The sequence below is a fragment of the Dermacentor variabilis genome, chromosome 2, assembly GCF_050947875.1.
Source record: "Dermacentor variabilis isolate Ectoservices chromosome 2, ASM5094787v1, whole genome shotgun sequence".
Classification (NCBI taxonomy): Eukaryota; Metazoa; Arthropoda; class Arachnida; order Ixodida; family Ixodidae; genus Dermacentor; species Dermacentor variabilis.
The window spans coordinates 238124287-238149475 of record NC_134569.1 but is presented as its reverse complement, the minus strand read 5'-3'; the positions used below and the strand labels follow the sequence as shown (position 1 = coordinate 238149475).

The following is a 25189-nucleotide window of genomic DNA, read 5'->3' as shown; positions in this document are numbered from 1 at the left end:
TATTTGTCTGCTTTCAGGAAAAAAGAAATTTTAGGCACGCTACAAAACTAGGTAAACATCTGGGACGGTATTCTGTAAGGGCCCACCTAGTGGACATTTCGTCTGCTGTTGAAGTGCTGATTGGCTGTGGCGCTTGGCTGTTGCGGACGCGCCATTCAGAACAGCAGACGAAATAGATTTGTCCGCTAGGTGGGAACTTACAAAATATTTCCCCTGGTCTACTACAAAAGCTTGAAGTAGAACTGTACGCGCACCGGATTTGTTGAATAAATGCTGGGACATTGTGCGGTTCCTACGAATAGATACCGATTTCGTGCGAAGATTGGAGGCAGCTTCCATAAAATAGGAGACGCTGCTTTCCGAGTCGTAACTTTCTAAAGTAGAATAAAGCAGATAAGATTATGTCAATCACTGTGATTGATTGGGTTGAACGCCCCAAAGTGATACAAAGGCTATAAGGGACCCCATAGCGGAGCTGCGCGTCTCAATTTTGACCACCCGTGTGAGCCTGTCACAATTCTTCATTTACGCCACATCGAAATATGGTCGCCGTGTTTGACCACAGAGCCCGGCGGGTGCAATGAATCAACAACTATTGCTTCCGCCGAATCATGAACTACTCGGGTGCTGCCGGTTCTTGTCACATTGAGGATCCCAGTCAAAGGCCGGTAAAAGAGTAGCATTATTTATCATTGCGTTCAGTTTAGTCCGCCGACATTGTCGTTAGCCGAAACATCTGTTCCCGCCGGCGATTTCGGCCGGAGAATCGCTCAGGGTCCGCGTTGGCAGTTCGCGCTCTAGCTTCAGTTCTTTCAAAACTGCCATTGGAATTTAGCACTGCAGCAACAATCTCACGTTTCGAAGTTGTTTAGGTAGTCTGCGAAACTGCCAGTGGGTTGAACGAATTGATTACTTAGTTCTTATTTTCTCGGTGGTGCAATATGGCTCGTGCTACCAACAAAGTGCGCAGGCTTCTTTTAATTGGGTTGACCAGTGATGAGGACGGCATGCGAGGATGGGTTCTTCTGTGTGGGGGAAGGGTGGTTTATCAGGCTGAATAAAAATAACACGACTAAACAGAACGCATAAACAATTAAATAAAACACGTGCACAGGGTTTCTCTCAAAAGGAGTGTAATAAGTAACCTGGTTCCTGTGAAAAATCTTGGTTGTGAACTTATGGCGAAAAAACATAGTGGTGTCTATGAAGAAGAAAGTTGTAGATGAATTTGTAATAGAAATTGGAGTCAAACAAACGATGTTGCAGCTTTCAGCCAGACCCTTGTTCTAGACCCTCCTAATGTATTTCGTCAATGTTCCCTAAAACCTAATCCTGTTCGCCTGATACGCGACACACTGTTACCTTTAATGGGGTACAGTTGCTCAAGCCACTCTTAATTTCACCATGCTGCATCGTTAACGCCAGATCTGACCGAAGAAGAGGCGTTGGCGCAGTGCGTCTTCTTTTTCCTGGCGGGCCAGGACACTGCCTCGACCACCGCATCCTTCGCCACTTACCAGCTGGCCATCAATCCGCACATACAGGAAAGACTGCGAGCCGAAGTCGACGAGTGCTTCCGGAAACACGTGAGTGTAATATAGTCCTCGCTCTCTCCCTTAGTCCTGATTGGAAAATCGGCTGCGATATCTTGAAGCCTACACGTGCTGATGTGATTCAATCCGCCTTTTTCATTTTTATGTGCTGCCCTCTGCCGCACGCCGCCGGAAACGTCTTGGAAGGGTGCCGGGGCTTTCGCTGGTTGATTTGTGTACCTGCGCCCAGGTTGAGTGCGCGTCAGTTTTTCGTTTAGTGGATCGCGAATCCTTATTAATGGCTTCTCTGGTGCTACCTATAAAAGTATTATCGGTCAATTCAGCAGATAATCAGAACTTTGCATCCGGATCCATATTCCGCTGCACAAGGAACCTTAATGAAAAGAGGGTTACGAAGACGCGGACTAAAAGAACAACATGTACGACGGACAAGATGCCTTGTCGTCGTACATGTTGTTCTTTTAGTCCGCGTCTTCGTAGCGCTCTTTTCATCAAGTCTGCAAAACCAACTCGCCCACACCAAGCTTCTGCTGCTTCACAAGGAACCTTGTGTGCACCTCGTACCTTCCGCAGTACTTGGGAGATGGAATATCTGGCATGCATAGTGGGACTCCTGCTGCGTGCTGCCAAAAGACCGACAGAATGACTCGCGTGCTTCTCCGAACACTCTCTGAGTCGGGCTGACTTCCTCGGCCAGGGCAGAGCTTCTCCGGCGCCCTCCAAGAAAGGGTCTGGCTACGCATATTGTTGCGTTTCGCCTGCGACACGTGGTTTTGCCGGCGCGACTGCGGCGGGGCGGCAGACATTTTGGCCCGATCGTCGTCGCCGCAACGCTCCCCGCCAGGTGTTTCCAGGCGCGACTGCGGCGATGCGACCGCAAAGGATCACCCTCTCCTTCCAGTCATTGTGCCTGAACCAGGCGATGCGACAGCAGGGGCACCCTCTCCTTCCAGTCATTGTGCCTGAACCAGGCGATGCGACAGCAGGGGCACCCTCTCCTTCCAGTCATTGTGCCCGAACCAGGCGATGCGAAAGCAGGGATCATCCTCTCATTCCAGTCATTGTGCCCGACCGGCAGCGCTACGACAGTGTGCGTCACCATTAGCCCATTGTACATTCACGTGCTCGTCTATTGAGGGGTTCCTTCTTGCCCTCAACTGCGAGAGTATAAAAACAGCTGCCCCCGGACGCCAAAAAGGAGGGCTCCGATTTCTTCTGTTGAGTAAAGTGCTCTCCCGTCTCTCTACTTCGGTCAACCTGACCGCCAACTCTTTGCGATGTTAAAATAACCAAGTTGTTTTGTTGTTACCAGTCGACTCATGCTTTGCCGGGACCTTCGGATGCTTCCAGTTGTACCCCAGGCCGCCAGGCCAACGCTACCCTTGGGGCTTGCGACCCAGGTACAACCTCGGGCGTCAGCGCCGAGTTCCCAACAGATCGTACCAGCGGTGCGATCCAAACATCTGGTTGGCCAGCGGTGAGATCGCCTCCGACTTCAAACAACTGTCTGCCAGCGGTGAGATCGCGACAACGGAGGCCAGCAGCGAAGAGATGCAGTTGACTGTATGCTGAGCAGCTCAACGACGATCCGGGAGCAGTGCAACGAGCCCTGTGTGATGACTGGTTGCCTGCAGCGGAACGACTGCGCGGAATTCCTGCCTGCGAGGTTTGGTGAGTGCGGGACTTTCTTCTTCTGAGCTTTGCCAGGCTTTTGTTAGTGTCAGAAACAGAGCTGGTAATTGTGGTTGTCGTTGCTGCCGGGTTAGTTGGCGGCAAGACAATAGTAAGCAGTAGAGAAAGCAGCATTCAGAGCAGCCATGGATTTGAAGTCGTTGCGCAAACCGAAATTGTTGGAGCTTGCAAAAGAGTTGGGTCTGGAGGTCTCGGACAAACTCAGAAAACCAGAACTGATAAAGGCTATTCTTGAGTTAGAGGCTGAGGATGACGAGCTGTCGGAATGCCTTGAGACCATTGAAGAGAGGGAGACTGCAAAAAGACAGGAGCGCGAACTTAAAGAGCAAAAAGAAAAAGAAGAGCGCGAACTTAAAGAACAGAAAGAAAAAGAAGAGCGTGAACGTAAAGAACAGAAAGAAAAAGAAGAGCGTGAACGTAAAGAACAGAAAGAGCGAGAGCAACAAGAGCGTGACCGTCAACACGCTTTGGAAATGAAGCGTCTTGAGGTAGAGATGGAACGCGCTCGTAATGGAAGTCAGGCACACGGTGCAGGAGAACGCGTATTGTTCAAAATGACTGACCTGATGCGGCCGTTTAAGCTTGGAGAGGACATTGGTTTGTTCCTGGTTAACTTTGAGCGAACGTGCGAGAAGCAGGGGTTCTCTCGGGAAACGTGGCCACAGCGCTTGCTCACTTTGTTACCCGGCGAGGCGGCCGACGTAGTCGCTCGCTTGGATAGAGAGGAGGCAGAGGATTTCGACACAGTGAAATCGAGTCTTCTAAAAAAGTACCGGCTGTCTGCGGAGGCGTTCCGTCGGAAGTTTCGGGAAAATGAGAAAGGCAAAAGTGAGTCATATACAGAGTTTGCGTATAGGCTTATGTCGAACATGCAGGAGTGGCTCAAAGAAGAGAAAGCGTTTGGTGACCACGATAAAGTTCTGCAGTGCTTCGGGCTAGAACAGTTTTATAGTCGGTTACCGGAGAACGTGCGATACTGGGTCTTGGATAGGCCAGACGTTTGTACGGTGGCTAAAGCCGCTGAGCTAGCCGAGGAGTTTGTGACGCGTCGGGCTCGCGGAGCTAAGGACGGTCAAAAGGGTGAATTTGGCTTGAAGTTTGAGAGGCCGAAGTTCACACCCATGAGAGCAAAGGGGAACACGCGTAGTGCGGATGCGAGTGGAAGCAGTGCGACCGAACCTAAGGAGACGGCGGCAGCCGAAGCCGAACGCAGAAAGCGGTTCGAGATGAGGCAAGCGCGCGTTTGTTATACGTGCCAGAAGCCGGGTCACTTTTCGGCGCAGTGTCCGGAAACAACACCAAAAGTAGTGTTTTTTTCAATAGGCAGCACTGACGAGAACATGAAGCTTCTCGAGCCTTACATGCGAGACCTCCTCGTGAACGGGAAAGAGTGCCGAGTGCTTCGCGATTCCGCAGCTACGATGGATGTAGTTCACCCGTCTTACGTAGAACCCCATATGTTCACGGGCGAGTGCGCATGGATCAAGCAAGCCGTGGAAGCTCATAGCGTGTGTCTGCCAGTAGCAAAGGTGCTTATTGAAGGACCTTTCGGAGCGCTTGAGACAGAGGCGGCAGTGTCATCTATGCTGCCACCCCAGTACCCGTACCTATTTTCAAACAGGTCCGATCACCTCCTGCGGGAGAAGGGGCTTTTGTTTGGTGAAGCTAGTGTTCAGGCCTTAACCAGGTCGAAGGTTCGGGAGCTCGCTGCAAAGGCGGTAGTTGCGGGGCCGACGTTATCAAACAACGAAAAAGGGTCAGAGGCGCAGCAAGCTGATATTCAGAGCACGCCCGAACTGAATAAACTTGAGTCTGTAACGTTAAAGGCGCCAGATACTGGAGAGGAAACGCCCGACACGGGAAAGTTAGAAGAGCTATCTACTGATTTGCTCATCGTGCCTACGTCAGACGGACTTAATAGGTTGCTAAAAGTCAGCCGGTCGGCTTTGATAGCCGAGCAAAAAAAGGATGGCAGCCTGGAAAACGTGCGCTGCAATGTCAAGGAAGGTATCGCCAGGAAAAATGCGCGTTTTGTGGAAAGAGGTGGAGTCCTGTACCGGAAGTATTTAGACCGAAGAGGAGTGGAGTTCGATCAGCTGATCGTACCTCAATGCTATCGTCAGGATCTGTTGCGCTTGACGCACGGGGGTTCGTGGTCCGGACACCTAGGAGTTAAGAAAACTAAGGACCGTCTCTTGCAAGAGTACTATTGGCCAGGGTGTTTTCGGGACGCAGACCACTTCGTGAGGTCATGTGACACCTGTCAGCGGGTGGGCAAACCAGGGGACAAATCGAGGGCGCCGTTGAAATTGGTACCTATCATTACGGAGCCTTTTAGACGGCTCGTTATTGATACAGTGGGACCTCTGCCGGTAACAGCCACGGGGTACAGACACATTTTGACTGTGATCTGCCCAGCGACAAAGTTCCCTGAAGCAGTGCCGCTTAAAGAACTCAGCTCAGTTGAGATAGTTAATGCACTACTGTCCATATTTGCGCGAGTTGGTTTCCCTGCGGAAATCCAATCAGATCAGGGCACAGTGTTTACTAGCGCTTTGACGACAACTTTTCTCGAAAGGTGTGGGGTAAAGCTGCTACACAGCTCAGTATACCACCCACAGTCGAATTCCGTTGAGAAGCTCCACTCCGTCATGAAGCGCGTGTTGAGAGCGTTGTGTTTTGAACATCGAACTGACTGGGAGCTGTGTCTGCCTGGGGTGATGTTTGCTTTAAGGACCGCGCCGCATGCGGCTACGGGGTTTTCGCCAGCTGAACTGGTGTACGGTCGCTCGCTTCGATCTCCGCTTCGCATGCTTCGAGAATCGTGGGAAGGTAGGGGCGACGACCCAGTCGTGGTGGAGTACGTACTTAAGCTCCTCGAACGCTTAAGAAGGGCACAGGAGTTGTCAGGTGAAGCAATGACAAAGGCCCAGCAGAGGGCCAAGGTTTATTATGATCGGACCGCCAGGGCCCGTCGTTTTGAGGTGGGCGATGAGGTCATGAAATTGCGCACATCGCTAAACAACAAACTAGACGTGCAGTGGGAGGGCCCAGCACGAATTGTTCAGAAACTGTCGGACGTTAACTACGTGGTAAGTCTGCCAGGAAAGCGGAAAGCACAGCAAGTTTACCACTGTAATCTGCTCAAACCTTATAGACAAAGGGAAGCAGTGGTGTGCATGATGGTAAACGTTCCTGAAGAGCTTCCGGTCGAGCTTCCGGGACTAGGCTCAGTGACGAACAGGGAAGACACCGGTCAAGTCATTAGTGACCTTATCAGTAAAGCACCGCTGTCGCCCGAGCAGAAAACCGTACTACACCAGCTATTACAAGAGTTTCAAGGTCTGTTCTCTGAGAGGCCGGGTAGGACTTCTGTACTTACTCATGATATAGAACTTACCTCCCCAGAGCCAGTACGATCCAAGGCGTATCGGGTGTCACCCCGCCAGAGCGATATTATGGAGGCTGAGGTAAAGAAAATGCTACAGCTCGGTGTTATTGAGGCAGGTGAGAGTGATTATACCTCCCCTTTGATTTTAGTTGAGGTACCGGGCAAGGAACCTCGTCCTTGCGTCGACTACCGCAGGCTTAATTCCATCACTAAGGATCAAATTTATCCGATCCCTAACATCGAGGAGCGCCTTGAGAAAGTTAGTAGCGCTCAGTTTATTTCCACCCTAGATCTTGTCAGGGGTTATTGGCAGGTTCCACTTACAGAAGAGGCTAGTAGGTATGCGGCGTTCATTTCACCAATGGGAACATTCCATCCTAAAGTGTTGAGTTTTGGTTTGAAGAACGCGCCATACTGTTTTTCAAGCCTCATGGATAAAGTGTTGCGGGGACAGCAAGAATTCGCTTTACCGTATCTAGACGACGTAGCGATATTCTCCGCATCCTGGTCTGAGCATATGGCACACTTGCGGGCAGTGCTAACCCGCCTGCGCGAAGCGGGCTTGACAGTCAAGGCTCCTAAGTGCCAGTTAGCACAGGCCGAGGTTGTCTACCTCGGTCACGTGATTGGTCAGGGTCGTCGCCGCCCCTCTGAAATAAAAGTGGCCGCTGTGCGAGACTTTCCGCAACCGCGCACAAAGACCGATATTCGGTCGTTCTTAGGTGTCGCCGGCTACTATCAGAGGTACATCCCTAGGTACTCTGATATCGCGGCTCCCCTGACGGATGCTCTAAGAAAGACAGAGCCTCAAACAGTCGTCTGGGACGAGACAAAGGAAAGAGCTTTTAGCGCCCTAAAGAGTGCCCTAACAAACCAGCCTGTGCTACGTTCGCCAGACTATACAAAAGGGTTCATTGTTCAGTGCGATGCTAGTGAGCGAGGCATGGGCGTTGTACTGTGCCAACGGGAAAAGGGAGAAGTAGAACACCCCGTCCTGTATGCTAGTCGTAAGCTGACCAGTCGTGAGCAGGCGTATAGCGCCACCGAGAAAGAGTGTGCATGTCTCGTGTGGGCCGTTCAGAAATTGTCATGCTATCTAGCCGGCTCGAGGTTTATCATTGAGACGGATCACTGCCCTCTCCAATGGCTGCAGACCATCTCTCCCAAAAATGGCCGCCTCCTGCGCTGGAGCCTCGCTTTACAACAATATTCCTTTGAGGTGCGTTACAAAAAGGGGAGTCTCAACGGTAACGCCGACGGCTTAAGTCGAAGCCCCTAACGTAGGAATCAGCCTCAAAATTGTTTGTTACTGATGTTTTTCTTCCTGAGGCAGGATTTTTTTTAACATATTGCTTTTGTTTAGTGTTTCAAAGTGATGATATGCTTTCTAGTGCAATTTTTCAATTTGTGGACGCGTTCTGAGTGATGCTAGACTACTGTAAGGAACTAGGCAGTGGTATAAAAAGGGGAAAGAGCCTGGCAGGGCTTAGTGAGGGTTGTGCCGTGCTTGCTGACTGAGCGGTTGAGTTTCAGCGTAGTTCTAACGCTTGCCGGGAACGAGAACAAAAATGTGAACTCTCCCGAAGTCACTTTGCAGTGTCCCGTGCGAACCTGAACGAGAGAACGAGGCCTTCTCTGTGCGCTGCGCTCAAGAAACGTCGAGGGACGCCCGACTTCGGTTATGAGCATCATCGAGCGACATCCCTCCGGACAGCGGATGCAGTCCCCTGTCCATCGGGATCTCCTTTCCCCGGCGGGGCGGTCTGTTGCGTTTCGCCTGCGACACGTGGTTTTGCCGGCGCGACTGCGGCGGGGCGGCAGACATTTTGGCCCGATCGTCGTCGCCGCAACGCTCCCCGCCAGGTGTTTCCAGGCGCGACTGCGGCGATGCGACCGCAAAGGATCACCCTCTCCTTCCAGTCATTGTGCCTGAACCAGGCGATGCGACAGCAGGGGCACCCTCTCCTTCCAGTCATTGTGCCTGAACCAGGCGATGCGACAGCAGGGGCACCCTCTCCTTCCAGTCATTGTGCCCGAACCAGGCGATGCGAAAGCAGGGATCATCCTCTCATTCCAGTCATTGTGCCCGAACCAGGCGATGCGAAAGCAGGGATCATCCTCTCATTCCAGTCATTGTGCCCGACCGGCAGCGCTACGACAGTGTGCGTCACCATTAGCCCATTGTACATTCACGTGCTCGTCTATTGAGGGGTTCCTTCTTGCCCTCAACTGCGAGAGTATAAAAACAGCTGCCCCCGGACGCCAAAAAGGAGGGCTCCGATTTCTTCTGTTGAGTAAAGTGCTCTCCCGTCTCTCTACTTCGGTCAACCTGACCGCCAACTCTTTGCGATGTTAAAATAAACAAGTTGTTTTGTTGTTACCAGTCGACTCATGCTTTGCCGGGACCTTCGGATGCTTCCAGTTGTACCCCAGGCCGCCAGGCCAACGCTACCCTTGGGGCTTGCGACCCAGGTACAACCTCGGGCGTCAGCGCCGAGTTCCCAACAGATCGTACCAGCGGTGCGATCCAAACAATATGAATCCGCCTGTTTCCATGGCGCGACGGCGCATGCGCCCTGCCCTAGCGGATTAGTCGCGAAACTTTTTGGAAAGGTCGCGCGTTGCCGCGCGCAGGAAAATGCCTCGAAAAAAGAAATAATAAGCGCTCGGACGTGCGCTGCCGCGCGTCCAAGCGCTTCCTGGCTTCCGTTCCTGGAAGCCATGAAGCACTGAATTAATGACTACTGGTTAAGCAGGCCTGAATGCGCTGTTGTGCAAACAGTGCGGCCGATAAAGGCACGCTGACTTCCCTTTGCCGACACTGATGCCTTGGAGTTTGTTGTCGCTGATTTCTGCATTTGGAGCTCGCTTATGTTGTTTTTAAACATTATTTAGACATTTCGCACATTCAAGAAGTCTTCAACTCTAGCCTTCCGCGCCGGATTTATCAGAGCGGTGCACTTGTTTACGTCGGCATCTACAGACACAGATCGTTGTTAGCGTTAGGTATTGTGGAAAAGGTGCATCGCTGATATGAGATAATGTCAAAACGTATCAAAACATACACATCTGCGCATATGTGTTGTTCCACCCTGAGACGAGTCAACATGAGCGGCCGAGCCACTTAAACAATGACACCTGTGATCCAGATAACATACTACGGGCTGTTAATTTATTTCTGATTCTCACTTTTCTTTAACTACATCATACTTACAGTTTGCGCGTGCCATAAAACTCGATTAGGGAAAACTGTGCTCGCATAAATTGGGTGCTCAGTTTTAGGCCGTGTTTTTCTTTCACGAGAACGTGGATACCATCACTGACACCGTTGGTATAACTGAGCGAGACAGTTGTTTATGCTGCTGTATACCGAATGTACCGTCGTTTCCTCTTTGACGCAGAAGTAAACAGTACATCTCTGGAATGGAGAAATGTGGGAGCATAAGTACACGTACCGTCTACGTAGCGAATGCGACCGGCAGCCCGGTGCGGTGACGTACAGATGTTGGCACAGCGCTGTGTCGCCACTTGCCCCTTATTGTGTATGCACCGTGCGAAGTGAAGTGTAGTTCATTTCAAATCGACAAATACAGAACTAAACTATCAGAGCAGTTTCCTTCGTCTTAAATGCTGACATTTCAGTTTAAGTCCGCCGGTATAGCAGGTGCACGAGCACGACGGCATTAGGCCTAACCTTCGCTGAACAGGATCAACATTGGCTCAAACTTGACTTGCACGGCTATATAGGATTGAAGTTTGTGAATTTCTACTTCGTAGGCATGTTTTGACTCACTGTCAGCGAGATTAATTGTATATTCAAGCGAAGGCGCTGTCGCTATCGCGTTGTCAGTTCGATGGCCGGTCGCGCAAGGTTCGGTCGAACGATGGTCGGCACACTGATTTTGAGGTGCCGTCGACAAGAAAGCCCGTCGCATTGCGACAACTCGCGCTCGCCGATTGCGTCGTTGTCGGCCTGGTAGGATAAAATGCTTTCAGCGACGTAATGTACTGAATAGTCGGTCAATCTTTGACGTGAGCCGCTTGTCGGTCTCGTATTGACCCAGTGTTACCGCGCCTTAAACGAGTACGTGAAGTCAGGCACGCGCTGCCAGCATCAGCAAGTGAGGGCCGACGCTGCAAAAAGACTTCATTAGCAACGTTAGGTTTTTAAGTGTCGCCCAATTGTAACGCACGGGTTTTTCGTCAAATTTGCTAGCTATCAATGAAAGGCGGCAACTACCTGGCTCACGGTGCAGTCCGAACCATTCGGACGAAGGCCTGGCCACTTTCAGTTTCAAAGTGGACTTTCGTCTTTCGCTACGCACGTTTTCGGCACCCCAACGACGTCGACCTACCAGTGGAGTTTCAACGCGGTACATCGCACGAGTGTTTGCTGCATCGCGCGACTGAGCGCTTACTTCTTTTTTTTTCGGAGGAGTTCCCTGCGCGCGGCAACGCGCGCGACTCTTCCAAAACGTTTCGCGACTAATCAGCTAGGGCAGGGCGCATGCGCCGTCACGCCATGGAAAAAGGTGGATTCATATGCGTAGCCAGACCCTTTCTTGGAGCAGGATATAGGCTGTCAAGGGCGCCGGAGAAGCTCTGCACTGGCCAAGGAAGTCAGCCCGACTCAGAGAGTGTTTCTGAGAAGCACGTGAGTCATTCTGTCGGTCTTTTGGCAGTACGCAGCAGAACTGCCACTGTGCATGCCAGATATTCCATCTCCCAAGTACTGCGGAAGGTACGAGGTTCACACAAGGTTCCTTGTGCAGCGGAATATGGTTCTGGATGCAGAGTTCTGATTATCTGCGGAATACCGATAACACTTTTATAGGTAGCTTATAGAGTCGTTCGCGGCTCTATGTTGATAACTGCCATGTTTCCGACCTCGATGTATGAATATGTTTTCTTGTTGTTGTGTATGAACATAAAAAATATACTTTGTCGTGTCATTCAATAATGCTTATGAAATAACCTGTGAAATATTGCCTAAGTAGATGCCATTTGATCGTGACACTGGACATATAGTTATGGACGTCGGACACCCGATGGCAAAAACTTAGGAGCAAATAGCACTGCCATTTCGTCCATTCGTTCTTATAAACCTCTTGCCTTGAAAAGGACAATATCTTATGTGTTTAGGCAGTTAACCTTCGCAGATCCCTAATCGGTTCCCATTCACCGCATTCCTTTTTAATACCACAGGGAAGTTCGCCATCGTATGACGAAGTTTCAAAACTTTCATACTTGGACGGAATCGTGCAGGAAACGCTGCGAGTCATGACGCCAACGCCGAGGTAATGTGCACATGTCCAACCACTACGCAGCAGCTTTGTAATCTACCTGATGTTTAGCAGGCACAAGAAGTTATTTTTTTCAGGAGTGCAGATTTTTGGGCTAGTTGGTTCGTTGCATCAATTGAAGTCATAGCGCTGGATGTTGACACGGACATGAAAGATGACAGGACGTGCGCTTGTATTTTTGCATCAGAAAACGCCAGGAGTGGTGTGCTGTACACGAATGTGACGAAAAATTTGCTCATGGACTTTACATAATGGCTTTCGGAAGCATGTGGTAAGATTGAAATAAAATTTGCGAGTCATCAGGTTTACCATTTAAAAATCTCGATGCTAGAAAGAAAAGTACTTGAATTATGCGTCAACGAAATATGGCGAGTGTAAATTGGTGTTTCGCGTATGGTATTGCTGTGTTAGTTTTTTTTAATTTTTTGCAGCGCAGTGGGACAGGTGCAACACGAATGTGCATTAAATATCGTGGCTCATTCTGCTACCGAGCGACCTGGAAAATAGTTCAGAAACATCATTAAGTGGTGTCGCTGCGAGTAGTGTCAGGCTTCACTTCTCTGATTACATATGAGATTACTAAAATAGAAACCACTGAATGTAGGCAACTTGAAGAACATATTGTTGATTTTCACGCAAAGCTTGACGCTTACAGCGACAAATAAGACGTTCCTAAGTTCACCGTACCTAGGTTCACGGTAGAGTAGCTGGTGTACCGGCGGTTACCTACGGGCCTCACACAATGGCGCTTTGCTTCTTCTCTTTAGGATCGAGAGGTCTGTTGCTGAGGATTACATTGTCGGAGACACCGGCATAAAGGTTCCCCGAGGCTGCAACATTTTAATACCAATACAGCAAATGCACAACGACCCTGAGTTCTTCCCAAACCCTGAAGTTTTCAACCCTGAAAGGCAAGCTGTGTTGTTGCTCTAATTTTAGGGTTCGTAAATTTAAAATAAATACTGAGCGGTACACAGTGGGCCTATTGCTTAACGCGTCGGCTTGACAAAGAAACTGCTCTGGTATAGAGGTCCAACCGAGATCTTCGTGGTAGCTAAAGACTAGATAATTCTAGTACATGAGATAAATAAGAAATTGTAATGTGCATACAGGTAAAAGTGCAGAAAAAAACGTTCAGCGATCACCTCCTATGACAGGCCATTTGATGAATGTTGATTTTCTAGGACAAAAGCTTGGAATGAGTTTGGGATTTCGTTTTCTGCTTTAACAAAACTACTTATCTTCAGTGAGATAAAAACCGCCAAAATTAGAACGTTTGTAGTGAGCTGAACTGACACTGAAAAATCATTCATCACAGGTTCAACGAGGAAAATATCAAGTCGATCCGCCCGTATACGTACCTTCCTTTTGGTGCCGGTCCACGAAACTGCCTCGGCTCGAGGTTTGCTATTCAGATCGTGAAGACTTGCCTTCTCCACGCAGTCCACAACGTGCAGTTTGTAAAGTGCTCCAAGACGAAGGTATGGATATGTTTATCGTGTTCTCTCTCTCTCACGCACGCACGCACGCACGCACGCACGCACGCACGCGCACGCGCGCACACACGCACACACACACACACACACACACACACACACACACACACACACACACACACACACACACACACGCACACACACACGCACACACACACAGACACACACAGACACACACACACACACACGCACACACACACGCACGCACACACACACGCACACACACACACACACACACACACACACACACACACACACACACACACACACACACACACACACACACACACACACACACACACACACACACACACACACACACACACACACACACACACACACACACACACACACACACACACACACACACACACACACACACACACACACACACGCGCGCGCGCGCGCGCGCGCGCGCGTTTTGTAGTGGCGCTGCGGATGAAAAAAAATTAAATTATGGGGTTTTACGTGCCAAAACCACTTTCTGATTACGAGTCACGCCGTAGTGGGGGACTCTGGAAATTTGGACCTCCTGGGGTTCTTTAACGTGCATTTACATCTAAGTACACGGGTGTTTTCGCATTTCGCCCCCATCGAAATGCGGCCGCCGTGGTCGGGATTCGATCCCGCGACCTCGTGCCCAGCAGCCCAACACCATAGCCACTGAGCAGTGGTGCTGCGGATGTTTGCCTGGTGACAGGTTCACCCTAGTGCTACCGTAGGTGGTTAGGGTGCAGCATAAGATTACACAGACAACGTACACATCACTACACCGCGATTGTGAGCTAGCTCTTCCTTGATCTCAGCTTGCCAGCGAAAGCAGAAGAGAGTCTTCACTGCGTGCGAAGCACTATAAACACTGCTACAAGCTTCAAGTGCAGCTGAACGTAGCTACACCGTTCACTTGAAGTGGGTTTCGGAGCAGCTCTCTGCTGCAAAGCGCGAGGACGTGTAAAACCGTCGCTACAAATGTCACAGTATGTCCGAACTGCGGGACACAGCGCAATACGTTGTGTGCCGTGACGTCTCCGTGATTATATTTGCCACAAAGAAGATATAGAGAGGGAATGAAAGACAAGGAGGTTAGATGGAGTTTATTCATCGTTGTACCATGAATTCTGTTTATACTTGGCAGATATATTTGTGAACGCGACTATGAAAGCGTATACAAACATATCTCAGTAAGGCCCCACGTGCGAAATCATTGAAAGCTTCTTCGATGTTAAAGAGCGTACATATGGTAATGACACGTGCTCCTCTGTTCGCTGGTATAAGTACGATACTGGAGTTTTTTCGACCTTTATAGGCAACTCCGTACTATGACTCGTGTTGCAGTTTATCACACACAGCATCCCACGATACATAGGCAGTAACGTCTTTGTTCCTTCCAGAAGCTTAATACGGCAATGGCGTAGCCAGAAATTTGTTCGAGGGGGGGGGGAAGGGGGCTCAGGCAGCAGCTCGGCCTCCTTTTATGGCCTCTTCTTTATAGAATTTGTCGAGGTATCAAATATATTAACGATAACTGCATTGCCATTGCAAAATATGTTGCAAACTACTTTTCGAAAGCTACACATCGTCAAGTAAAATATGAATTTCTTCATAAAAGAATATACTCGTATGTCTCAAAAATTGTGCTCAAAATAACTTATATAAACGCTTTCATGTTTTCTCTCTATTTATTACGTAAAGAAAATATCACACGAAGTTTAGAATTATATCAGTTTAAAACCATCGAAGCAGTGCATGCCGCTGATGTGAAAAGTGTGAAGGCCATGAAATGAACAAGCTGAGGACAAAGATTTTAATGAAACTTTGTTAACCTCCGTGCATTTCGCTCGTTTGCATCTTTCTCCCTGTGTCTTTCAAGAACCCTGTTCACATTTTTATGCATATGCAACGACCAGGGGAAAATCTCGATGACGCTGTCCTTTGTTAGAATTTATTGCGCAGGAGCTGCTGTCATCAGTCGTGTATTGTGAGTAATTGCGCCGAAATTAAATTTGCAACAGAGAGCACGTATAAAAAGCAGGAGTTCTGCAAAATATGCGCGGGCGAGTGAAATGAAACTGCTTGCGTTGTTGCTTCAAAAAGTCTGTAACTGACTCATTCACGTCATCGTCCGACACGAATCTGGTTTCCTTGAGCTGTTTGTTTCAAATGCTCCAGAATATGGAAGTCACAGTGCGACAGGTCTGGGCTGTATGGCGGATGTTGCAGCGTTTCCCACTTGAACTTTGCTAGTTTTGTGTTAACCACATCAGCCTCGTGAGGACGGGCATTGTCGTGGAGCAACATGACCCCATTCCTCAATTTTCCACATCGTTTGTTCTTGATTGGGACACGCAGCCGATCCGACGTTTTACAATATCAGAAACGATTGATAGTCTCTCCAGGTTTAGCAAATGGCCGCTGACAACCAAAAAACAAAGTCAAGAAAACCTTTTCGGCCGAAACGACTGCCTTTGCTTTCTTTGAGGGTGGTGAATTCAGATGTTTCCAATGTAAGCTTTGTCGTCGTGTTTCAGGCTCGTAGCAGTATCACAATGATTCGTCCCCGGGTCCAACTGCAGACAAAAAGTCGTCACTCTCATTGTGGTACCGGATTAGATGAGTCAAGGCAGCGCCAAGCCTCTCCGTTTTCTGGTGGTGGTTCAAAATCTTGGACTTTGGCACGTAAAACCCCCCCTCCCCCCCCCCCCAAAAAAAAAATCTTGGACGTCCATTGCGCACACATGCAAGCTCCGATAACCCAGATGTTCATGAATTATGTTGTGGACCGAACCGTGACTGATGTTTACACGCCCTGCCAATTCATCGATGCTTATCCACCGTTCTTGTCTAATCAGCCTTTGCAATTGTGTTGGGGAGATTGCACGGTGGCTTTGGCACTATCTTGAATCGTCTTTGCAACATTCACGTCCTTTGAGCCGTTTCCTCCACCGCTTCACAGTGGCCAATCAAATGCAATGTTCAGTGTGCATGGCAGCCATAAGGTGGCTAATTTCTTTTTGGGAAACATCTTCAGCTGCCAAAAACCTCAGACAGCAGGCTGTTACATTTTGGAGTGTCCCCTATGCCACAAAACGAAGTGCAACCCAGTGTACGAGGGCATTAAAGGGCCCCTTACCAGGCCGCATAGAAAATTTTGGTTATACGCTGGAAGTTGTTACGTGTCCTCTAGGAAGCGTTCTGCCACAAAAATTTTTCAAGTCGGCTCATTAATTGCCGAGATAGAAATATTTCAGTGCCGCGAACCCATGATTTCAGGTGGCGAGCTCCACTGCATAGTGAGACTCTCTCTCCACTCGCCCCATCGAGCCTCCGCAAGCGAAATTCTTTCCCTGCGTTCCCCCATGCCGGACCTCGAAGATCGCATGACACATACGTCATGCTTTTTCACTTTTTTTTTCCTCGCTTTTTTTTTGCGCCGAGCACTTTCGCTGGCGGCGTTGCGCGCGAGCTGGTATCGTTTCGCACAGCGCACGATTTTGCGCGCTGTGCACAAGGACACATGACTAGCGGTATAATTCAATGCTACACGAATACTGAGGCAGAACAAGCGGATCGCAGAACATGATCACGCGCTGGAATGCGGTAGAAAATGGCATAGTTTCAGTACCTGCACACGTGACCGCACGACCGTGGGAACAAGCAGACGAAGCGGAAGTACATCTCTCTTGCTTCGATGCGAAGTAAAACAAAAAACACGCAGACATTCCGTTTGTGTGTTTTATTATTTCTCTAAACTTCAATTCGTCAATTCGAGCAACAGATCACACTGATAATAGATGTTGTCTTGAATAATTGTTGAAGTCACGTGTCACCCCGAGCGACGTCACGCTGCGGACACCAGTACGCAGGCGCAGGTACACGGGTATGTCATCCTCCGGTTTAGAGCGCGGCGGCCGCGAGGAGAAGGGAAAACGGCGTCCGGTTTGAAATTTCAGATCTTTCCGCGGTGCGTAGCGATGTTATACTTTGTAGACACGATCGTTATCACGCAATGTATGCTCTGCGCTTGTCAGCTCAAAATGGCAAGACCTGGTGAGGGGCCCTTTAAAGAACCTTTATGCTCACATCTGCGTGTCACTTTTTGTAAATGACAGATGGCTCTGTACCAAACGCACGCCTCGCACATTATGAACCGAACCATTATTGAGCGGGGTGGGTAGGCTCACTTTCATTTGACTCACTCTCGTACGTGAGAAATGCGAAGATAGACTGGAATATACAAATGCGAAGATAAAGCTTGACAAAGGGCAAAAAAGTGCCACTGAAACAAAGTTCATTGCACGTATACACAGTACCTCGCAAAAAGATATTTAGATATACGTATAAGGCTCCAATAAATCTACGTGTGTAAGAAAAAAGTCACTGTATATGTGACTTTTTTCCCTTACGCTTTCACTCGCATATACAGCAGTCGGCGCGCGGTCACTATGTTATCGCCCTTGGACTTTATACGGAACATGAGGGCGACGTCGGCGGCAGGAATGCGCCTAGAGTGTCTATATAATTGCTATTGCAATAATATAATGAGAGTATCTGGCAACTGAAGCATGCCGTGGCCCATTGCCTTTCGCAAAAGAAGAAGTAATAAAATTTAACTTTCACCTTGCGACAATTTGCTGCGCCACAGCAATGCCTTTTTTTTTCTTTTGTGGGGCGGGGGCATGGAAATGAAAAAAGAAGAATGCAAGGAAACCATGTTGGCCATAATCGAATGCCTGCTTTGGGCACCTAATGTGGCCACCGAAGGAATATCGAAGAAAACATGAGACGCTTGGTCCACAGAGAACCATAAGCATACTGCTCGGGATTCTACACCGGCGAGACCCAAATTTTGCTGAGAGGTTGCACGCAAGCGAACGCGTTGCAATCCATCGAGTCCCCGCAGTGATGGCGACGAGCGACCTTGCAATGTGTCTTTTTCTCGTCTGCTAGCCAGAAAGCGTCCAAAGCTATGCGAGGCCAAAATCCACTCGGCCAGAGAAAAACGAACGCGCATCGAAGTGCGCCGCGCAGTGGTCGGGGCAGCACGAGATAAACGCACGCGCTCTGGCTGGTTCCGGCATCCCGCGGTTAGCGAGAAAAAAATAAGAAAATTGAAGAGGCTCAATGTGTCCTCGCGAAGAGAAGTAAAAGTAGAATAATAAGATCGTAGTCACCTTTCCTGGCTTTAGTGTCTTGACATGGATGCTTTGGCGCAGGTGAACAAAATGTTGATGTTCTTTTCTGTGACATAATGGCACAAATAAACCACCAGAACGCTTCGCTTCATCGGACCTCACTGCGTGCATTGTCAACTTGTCTAATAGTGTGTTGATTTGACTTGTCTCGTTTGATCCTATGTACGACTTTAGGAAAGTCAATGAACCTTTCACGTCAAATGTTTATAACAACATTAAACCCGCAAAGTTCCAGAGGGGAAAATATAAAACACGACTTTGGAAATGTCAGTGCACCTCTCGCATCAAAAGTTTCTGAGGACTTTGTATACCCATAAAGTTTCAGAATTGAAATCCGTGCGCTCTGTAGATTCCGTGGCCTTCGCGAGATGCCGAGACGAGCCCGCTGGCCATCAAAACGCCCTTGAAACTCTGTGATCTCATGCCTGAGCTCCTTGCGTTACGATATGTGACTCCCGGTGCATGGGCGTTGCCGCGAAATGCAGCCCAATTTCGCAATGTTCGCGCCGAAATGTCTTTTCGAGCGTGAAAAAGACATTCTAGACGAAATCCAGCATGATTTCCGGCGCCGGGGGTTGTTTTGGTCGGCGGCGCGCGACAGCACGAAACGATTTCGGGGGGGAGGGGCTGAAGCCCCATAAGCCTCCCCCCCCCCCCTGGCGACGCCCCTTGAATATGAATATTCTGCACTGAGGTTCACACCTGTAACGTTACCTGGTGTATGTGTCTCGAGAAAAAAACAGATGACAGTTCCGTTTGTAAGTCGCGGCCGCACCTTCTTTTTGTAGTTAGCTGATATGTGTAATAAGGTCCTCTACGTCCAACTACTGGTGCTTGTTCGAGGTAGGGCTCAGGTTTGTGAACACAGCAGAAAAAGGCCGCCTGTAGAAATTCTCGGACGGAAGGGAATAACAACCAATCGGTTGAGTTGCTTCCAAATGGTTTCCAAAATTTGCGGGGGTTGTCGTGCAGGCAAAGTCACTTGTATTAGTGCAAATGAATGATTCGGAAATCAACTGAACTAGTTGTAATGGAATTAATAGCTATGCGCCCAGTGCCGGAAAGCAAACTAGCGGCGCTGGGCGAGCCCCATAGCTCTAACGAGCGCTGTTTGCCGCTGCTTCATAATTTATTTGCCAGCAAATAAACTGACAACTTGATGCCTTGAATGAGAAAATAGTATATTATGCTTGCACCGCTAAACTAAAGCATGCTGCAAAAGCGATATGTCGCCTCGCGGCATAACATGCGTCATGATCAACATCGGACCTTCCGAGGCAGTTATCATCCCTGCTACCGTTCCTGCAGGCAAAAAATACATCAGCGAAAATATTCCTGTTGCTCAAAGCATTAGTTACACTAATTCTGGGCAAGAAAGATATAAACAAAGAAAACCAACGGAAGCTTAAACGTACATCGCGATAATTTATTAAAGCCCCGGCCTAAGGAAAGCACACTCCGCAATTTGAAACGCCAGAAAGATAATGAAACGAATGTTCTGCTCCCCGGGAAGAAAAGAAGTCGCGAGAGAAGTGTTTCGAAAAAAGCGGCATAGTATCAGTCGTCACCTTTCCCCAATGCGAGATTCCTTATCCAAGTCGCTCTCCGATGCGTGTCGCCTGCTTTTTCCGCGAAAAGCTGAAATCCAACATTGCTGTCTTTCGACCACGATGACACGCATAACGGTACAAGTCTTTCGAAATCCGCATTCTTTGTTATTTTCGGGCTTGTGCATGGCGGTATCACGACTTTTTGAGAGCTACGAGTTATTCAGTTCATGACGCTATAGGAGGCCCTCTTTGGCTGAGTATTTGAACCTGGATAGGCAATTTCTCGGCCCGGCTACCAAGGGGCGAGCACTTATTTGCAGTCGCCAGTAGGCAAGACCAAGCGTGCGTTCACCACGTCATACTTAACGTCTCCTACGCGAATTACTTTAAATGCCTAATTCAACAGACTCGTCCGCGTGCTCCTGCGTGTCCGACTCGTCCGCGTGTAACGCTCCTGTGGGACTTGCAGCATGTTCTGTGTAATTGCTGTCGCTACTTGCCAGAGGGGCAATCTTGAAAGCAGAACTACACTTCTAGCATTGCTCGAGCTTGGAGCTGTGGTACATTCTCGACCCACGGCAAAGCACCCCCCGAGCTTTACCCGCCACGAAAGCGCCGCTGGCGTTCTGAAGCCCACAGGCTTTATCAAAATTTAAAAAAAATATATTTTTATTATCCACGTGGCCCTGTGCCTGTGATTTTAGTGTTGATTATGTGGTCATGTGATCACTGCGTATACCATAAATGTCGTCCACCACCAGCAGCAGCGTGGCGGACGATCAGGCAGGCTAACATCTGCAACATACAATTGGTGCTTGTATCTCTCTCGCTGTCGTCGTCCAACTGGGAGGCGCTTGGTTGTCATGAAGACAGCAATACAGCACGCAGCAAGTACCGCCATGGCAGTGCTGGGCAGTATCGAAGATGCATGTACCTTAGATACTGGAAAGCTTTAGGTTAGGGGACGCAAGCCGCTTGCGTCCCCTAACCTAAATCTGTCGACTATCTCAGATGCTCTTTAGGTACCTTGTAGCTGTATCATATGTGTGGCAAGACGTGTATCAGTATCTGCACTTCCGATACATGAAATAATGTATCGTGTACCTTAAGATACAAGAGACTGGCTAACGCAGCATCCCCATGTGAAACTGCAAACGTTGGCTGAACTCCGCTTCTCAAGCTGATAATGCTGCCACTAAGCCACCCGAAAAAAAAAAAAGCAGGGACTTATATCCTTCCGCCAGAACCCTCCAGCGAGGACAGGCGATGAGGTATGCGCTTCCCTTTTGGCGGTGCACAGTCACGCGGTGGCACTGGCGCCGTCTCGACAAAAACAAGAGCGCGAAAGTCTGCGCGCAAGCGGCCTTTCGTTTTCTTGATTTTTGTTTTCAGTTGCATCGGTGCCACGACACTTGTTCCCAGCCCAGGCACTGTGCCGCGCATGCCAGTGAGTTTGGCACCTTTCTCGCAAATTGTGGTGCCCCTGTAGTTCAGTTATCGAATTTTCTTTTGTGTGGTGTCTTGTTACGAAGTCTGAAGAATGCAAGAATGGGGTTGTCTTGCATCTAGTGGCTTTCGCACATCTGCGATTTGAAGGATCTCGTGGCTGTAAGTTTGACTCTTGTGAAAGAAAGCATGTATGGCATTGCTTCTATGAGACTTGTGCATAATGCGGCTATATTGCGTATACGTGATTGTTGCTCGCAAGCACCAAAGTAAATTTTTTTGGGCTACGTTACAATACTTTGATATAATTGTTCTGCGGAAACCCGCGAAGTGGAGAGAAGTAATAAGGGTAAATGATACGTCCATCCAAACGTGGCTAAGTGTTACAAAGGAAACCCATACGGGCTCCTCAAAAGAAAAGCCTCGCAGTTGAAGAGCCCTGTTCCGGAACTCGAACCCGGGACTACCGCTTCCCGGGGCGGCCGCTCTACCATCCGAGCTAACCAGGCGGCTAGCAGCAGATGGCAGGGCGAAGTCGAATTTGTCAACAACTCGAAGTAAAGGCAAGAGTTTGACCAGGACGAATTCTTCTTCAACTGCGAGGCTTTTCTTTCGAGGAACCCGTATGAGTTTCGTATGTAGCACTTAGTTACGTTTGGGTAAACGTCTCATTTCCCCCTTACTAAGTAGGTTACAATACGTACGAAATGTCGTTGGGCTGCACAAGTTTTCTTGTAGAAAAAATCGTAAAAGGATTGCACCTTAATGAACATGTCGCTGTCGCTGAAGAACGCTGTACGCCAGTAGGTATGTAGAATTTGAGCGGTCATTGCAGCTTCATGTGCTCTCTGTATACACGATGCGTCAGAAGAAATGTCGCTACCTGCGTTGTTGCTGTTGTAAGCCTGTCCGGGCATCCGGCATTGCGTAAACGGTAATACGCTTCCGGACAACGTAAAACTCCACAGCCGTATTTGCGTCATGGTGCAGAGGCTTGGTACTAACAGTCTTGTAATTATATGGCGACACCGCTAGCTAGCCGGCAAACAAAGCAGCGAATCCCATCAATTACAATAACGACAAGCAAAAACCGTCGATAGCGCAGCATATAAAGAACTTTCAGGTTCAGCACCCAAAGCAACCCCAATAAATTGTTTCGGAATTGGTATATTATACTTTGATATACTTAGAGCAAGAAAGACAAATTTTAAGACACTAGCAGACATTTAATTCAAATCAAACAATGTTGTTCGGAGTTACGAAATTTCCAAGCAAACATTATTGTGCCTACGCGTTTGTTGCTACATTACACAGATCTATAATAAGAAATTTGCAAATGTATCGGAGTATCTTGAGATACAAATGGAAAATATCGTATTGGATTGCGGTAGTATTGCGGTAGTGTCTCATATTTCTATCTAAAATACACGTTGACCAAGTATCTTGTACCGTATCATAATACAGTTGCTGAGTATCTTTGCCAGCCCTGCGCCACGGCTAACTGTGGTACTACCTCAACTGCGCAGGATCCCGTGGAGTACAAGACTGGCTTCGGTATTCTGCAGCCCAAGGATCTCATCGTGGGCGTCAGGCAAAGGGACCGCTAGTCGGCGCTAGTTGCTGCTCGGTGGCTCAGAAAGTCGACACGCCTGGCGCTGGAATCTGCGGAAATATTTCAGTGCTGCTGTTAAAATGTGACGCTCTAATAAGCTAAAGATGGCCGGGCGTGGCTTGTTTACTGTTGCACAGGAACCCCGAACTAAGCTAACACCTTGGCCGTTGTAGTTGTGTTCTTCTACTGAAATCCGAGATTCTTCTTGACTACTCCTCATACGAGCGCTCGCACAACGCCCTAATCTCCCTCCATCTTTTCTGCTCTCCCATTCTTACTGTCCCCCAATGCAAAGTTGTTGGCTTCCCGTTGCATGCAGCCAAGAATGTGCAAGCCCTCCACCACGCTGTCAGGACCTGTCACTCGGCAACTCACCTCCTGCGGCGCGTGGTCACTCGGCGCTCGGGCCTCCACGAGGCTCATGCGTGCGGAGTTGCCCATGCGCTCGCCCTCAACAAGTTCCTGTACTTTGTACCTTACGTTTCCTTCACCCACATTCAGCTTAACACATCCGAGACCGCCCTTGTGGGCCTGTACAAGGCAGCTCTCAACCTCCCTATCACCACCTCTACTGCTAAGTTCTTTGCCACAGGACTCTTCCATCCTCTTCGTTATCTTCTCTCTCTCCACCGTGACTCCCAGCTTGCCCGGCTTTCTCTTACCCGTCAGGGTCAGTGGTTACTGGCCCAGGCGGGTATCTCTCCCATTTCTGTTTCCACCTTTACCTCTCCAAAACCCACCCCTGCTCCCAATCTCCGCATCCTCCCCCTCCCGTCCAATATGTCCACTGTCCTGCATGTGGCCGTCGTCACGCGGCCGCGCACCATCGTTCCCCCCTCTTTACTACCCAGGCAGTAGCCTACACGGATGCCTCTTTCATAGCTCCTCGAGGTTCCTGCGGCTACGCAATCTACCATCCCCACCTCCCAGCACCTGAAACTCACACGAGTGGGCCGTGCCTACACCCTCCGGACGCACTCTCTCTCGAGGTCCTTCCCATTGTACATGCCCTACAATCATTTCCCTCCCTTCCCTCGCTCCCAGAGTACACGATATACACCAACTCCCAAGCCGCCATTCCCCACATACAAAACCGCACCCTACACCATTCACTCCAACAGGAGGTCGAACGAGCGGTCTCCGCACTTCAACCTTCCACCGTTTTCCTACGCTGGGTCCCTGGGCATCCGGGGATTGACGGCAATGAGCTGGCCCATCAGCTCTCCCGTGACGTTTTTAACCGGACACCGTTGATCCCCTTGGCCAGGCCCTCGGAGGATTCTGGGGGACTCTCTCTGCGCCGCACTATCAAGTGAGTTTACCTCCATCTCCGTCTCGACAAGCTCCTCTACCCTTCCCCTCATCCATCACTCACTGTGCCGGAGGCTCGCCTTCTGCGGCACATCCAAATGAATGCACTGCTTACCCCTTCCCGCCTCTTTCTCTATCGCTATCTCTCCGAGTCCTCTTGTCCCTACTGCCCTTCTACTTATGCATACCTATCCCATTGCCTATTCTACTGTCCGGCTGCTCAGCAATCAAGTTCATATCCTCCCCCTTCCCTTTCCATCACCACCTGGCTCGACTGGCTTGGCGATGAAGGTGAAGAAGAAAAGCGTCGACTGGCCACCCAGGCTGTCAATATGCTCGGCCTATAATTTTCGGCTGAATAAAAGTCTTATACTACTACTTTTACTGCTCCAACACTTTTTGTTTCTTTGTTTTATTTCTGTTGTACTTTGCTGCGTAAGAAAAAAACGTACAATATGTAGTTTAGTTTGGCAACCGCAGTCCACGTATTTTTCGGAAAAAGCGTCTGCCATCTGATTATTGCTAGTTCTATTTGCTCATGGTGTTTTCTTGACAGTTGATGATGCAGTAGTTTGCCACTGCTTTCCTGCTCGCGGCGTCCAGTCGCTAAAGCGACGCCTTTGTGAACACCAGCTGGAACAAC

The 25189-nt window shown here is 49.2% G+C and overlaps 1 protein-coding gene across 1 annotated transcript in view; it reads left to right on the top strand.

Annotated features, from left to right (window-relative positions):
• The window catches only part of LOC142573170 (cytochrome P450 3A24-like), a 97933-nt gene extending 73008 nt beyond the window's left edge, over positions 1 to 24925 (top strand). Inside the window, exons 10-14 of the mRNA XM_075682739.1 lie at positions 1426 to 1586; positions 11842 to 11933; positions 12707 to 12850; positions 13258 to 13420; positions 23150 to 24925. Coding sequence (XP_075538854.1) covers positions 1426 to 1586; positions 11842 to 11933; positions 12707 to 12850; positions 13258 to 13420; positions 23150 to 23230 — 641 coding nt within the window. The 3' untranslated portion in view covers positions 23231 to 24925. The remainder of the gene's footprint in view (positions 1 to 1425; positions 1587 to 11841; positions 11934 to 12706; positions 12851 to 13257; positions 13421 to 23149) is intronic.
• Positions 24926 to 25189: the final 264 nt, after the last annotated feature.